The sequence below is a fragment of the Entamoeba nuttalli genome (genome assembly GCF_000257125.1).
Source record: "Entamoeba nuttalli P19 unplaced genomic scaffold asmbl_4183, whole genome shotgun sequence".
Lineage (NCBI taxonomy): Eukaryota > Evosea > Mastigamoebida > Endamoebidae > Entamoeba > Entamoeba nuttalli.
This window is the reverse complement of record NW_008576616.1, coordinates 1-2769: the sequence shown is the minus strand read 5'-3', so window position 1 is coordinate 2769 and position 2769 is coordinate 1. Positions and strand designations below refer to the sequence as shown.

The 2769-nt window shown below is 23.3% G+C and overlaps 2 protein-coding genes across 2 annotated transcripts; one reads left to right on the top strand and one right to left on the bottom strand.

Moving 5' to 3' along the window:
• Positions 1-1046: 1046 nt before the first annotated feature.
• Positions 1047-1679, top strand: ENU1_096380 (hypothetical protein; the record flags this gene model as incomplete). Its single annotated transcript, XM_008859181.1, has 2 exons — positions 1047-1421; positions 1470-1679. The coding sequence occupies 2 exons, from the start codon at positions 1047-1049 to the stop codon at positions 1677-1679; spliced, it is 585 nt and encodes a 194-aa protein (XP_008857403.1).
• Positions 1680-1786: 107 nt separating this feature from the next.
• Positions 1787-2512, bottom strand: ENU1_096370 (hypothetical protein; the record flags this gene model as incomplete). Its single annotated transcript, XM_008859180.1, has 3 exons — positions 1787-1980; positions 2030-2284; positions 2332-2512. The coding sequence occupies 3 exons, from the start codon at positions 2510-2512 to the stop codon at positions 1787-1789; spliced, it is 630 nt and encodes a 209-aa protein (XP_008857402.1).
• Between the last annotated feature and the right edge of the window lie 257 nt (positions 2513-2769).

Here is a 2769-nt window from a genome sequence, read left to right as displayed (position 1 = left end):
AACTAATCCAAATATTTTAATACACTCATTATATCTCTTATTTTTTTTCAACTAAATAAGTAATTCATGTTAATTGAATAAAATTGGATGAATGAAAAACTGAATTAAAAAAAATGGAAATATTAATAATAAAAATAATTAATGACTATCAATAGAATTATATTATCAACGGCTACAAGAAAATGCTATTTTTTAATATGAATGAGTGAAAATATAAGATAAGAATGTGTCTAATTTATAAAATCCAAAATAAAACTAAATAAATTTTTTTTACAAAAAGATATGACATAATGACTACTCAATACCTTTATGACCTGTTTATATTATTTTATCATATGTGGTATGAGGATGTTAGCCTAATTTTTAAGTGAATCAAGAATATAGTTCATAAACAAAATGATAATGATTACTATTATATAATAAACACAAACAAAATAAAAATAAAACGAAAAATAAAAGAGAATGAAATAAATAGATAAAAAATGATTGATTTAATAAATTTAATACGACATAACATTAAGAGACATAAAATAATAAGGCTTAATACTAAGAAAGTTCAAAGAAGAAAATAATCTGAAAATTTTTCAATAAGAAAGTAACAATAATGAAATTATTAATAACATAATAATGAAAAAACCTAGTTATTTTCATTAAAATGGAAATGATAATAATTTAATTCAAAAAATAAAATTAATAAATAATAAATAGAAAATAAATTTATTGTAAATTAAAAAACTTATTGTTATTTTTTTAAAATAGAAAGAAGGATTGAAAAATCTAAAATTATTATTAGGATGAGTTAAAAAAAAAAAATAATTGAAATAAAAAAAGAAATTGTTCATTCAACAGACTGTCTTCTGTTACTGAAAAAACAATATTATAAAAATATTCCTAAAAATATTATATTATTTATTCAAAGAACAAAAACTGTTTTTGCTAAACTCTAAACAACTAAAAACTCTGAAAAAAAAGAATATTCTTATTATTCTAAATCTTCTTTGACTTCTTTTCAGTTAGATTTTTAGTTCCCAACAGAAGACAATTCAATGCAAACACCATCTGCCTTTCGTCCGATTTCACTCCAAGGAAGAACTTGTTTTACTGTAATAATGGATCCTAGTGCTATAGGTGATCAACAAATGTCTTTTACCACAAAAACTCCAATACTAAAACCCCTTCAATCCTTTTATGAAAATCAAAAACCAACTAAAACAGTTAAAAAAATTGACAGAAATTGGACATTAAACTCCACAAAATATGTTATGCTTAAATATAGACAATGGCAATTAGCATTAAGACGTGCCATTAGTTTTGTTGATTTTTTAAAGGACTCGTCTGATGACCTTCAGAAATACTTTTATATGAAAAAATCTCCATCCCAAATTAAAGATAAAATTAATAACACAAAAGCGGGTTATATTGTTTGTTTCTTTATTTATGTTATTTTCTTATAAATAATTAATCAATAGAGTTTAATTGAAAATATTAAAAATGAACAAACTGGACTACCAAGTAATATTCCTACAGGTTCTTCAAGTAAAAAAATTCCAACAGATGTCTTTTATTTTATGGACAGATTTTATAATGCTCAAAGGAGTGTTTTTATTGAAGATGTAGTTGCTGAGATTGATAGTACATTAAGTGATGAATCCAAAAAAGGGAGAGTAGTTTTTCATTAAAAAAATAAAGAAACAAATATATATACAAATTGTACTGTTCTTTCTGTAGATTCTTTTTCTTTTTAAAATAAAAATAATATAGAATAATAAATAAAAAGATATGATATTTAAATAAAATCATTAGATTCTTCAGATAAGACTTCTATTAATTTATCAACATCAATTATTTTTCCATGATAGTTTAATGGCAATAATTGTATTAATTGTGTTAATTTCTCATTTTCATCTCCAGCTTTAGTTTTATTTCTTTGGTTATTTATTTCAAACTTTGAGGCTTTTTCAAAATATTCTTTCATAGAACCTAAACAGTCACTTTTTTATAAATAACAACACAAATTATAATAACAAACCATAATCCATATCATCTTCTTCACTAAATGGTTTTTTATCAAGATATGTAAATAAATCTTTAATCCAAATAAAGGTAAATTTAGAATGTTGATTGGATGTTTGGTCCATTGTTGTATCTGCCATATACCTTTCTTCAAATTCCATCAATGATTCAGTTGTGCCACATTTTTCTTCAAACTCATGATATAATTTCCAAACAAATTCTTTCTTTTCAGGCATTAGACTTAGTGCTAAATTTAATAACGCTCTTTCATCTAAATAGTTAACCATAATTTTATTTAAATGCTTTATGAATACAAACTTGTTTGGTCATTAATTCCTTGTAAAAAAGTATTATATCTTCTTATCAATTCTTCGTTTTGAGGAAATTTCGTTATGGCACTTTGATAAACAGATTTAAGATTATTAATTAATTCCATTTCTTTTTCACTCCATCCATTTAAGTATTGAGTCTCATAACTGTCTTGTTGTTCTTCTTCCATTGTTGGATAATATGATTAACACAGTCTAAATAAAAATTTGTTATTTCTAAGTTTTTGAAAAAATTGATAACATTTCATTTTTGAAACACCATAAAAAAATTTAATTATGAAACAAGAAACTCCTTATTATAAAAACTAGGGTTTGATAAAATGTCTTAATGAATAATTTAACAGAAGACCCACTAGAATGTGCTCCAGGAGAAGAGCCTAAAATTGTAAGAATTGTACTTACTGGAGGACCAGGAGGAGGAAAAACA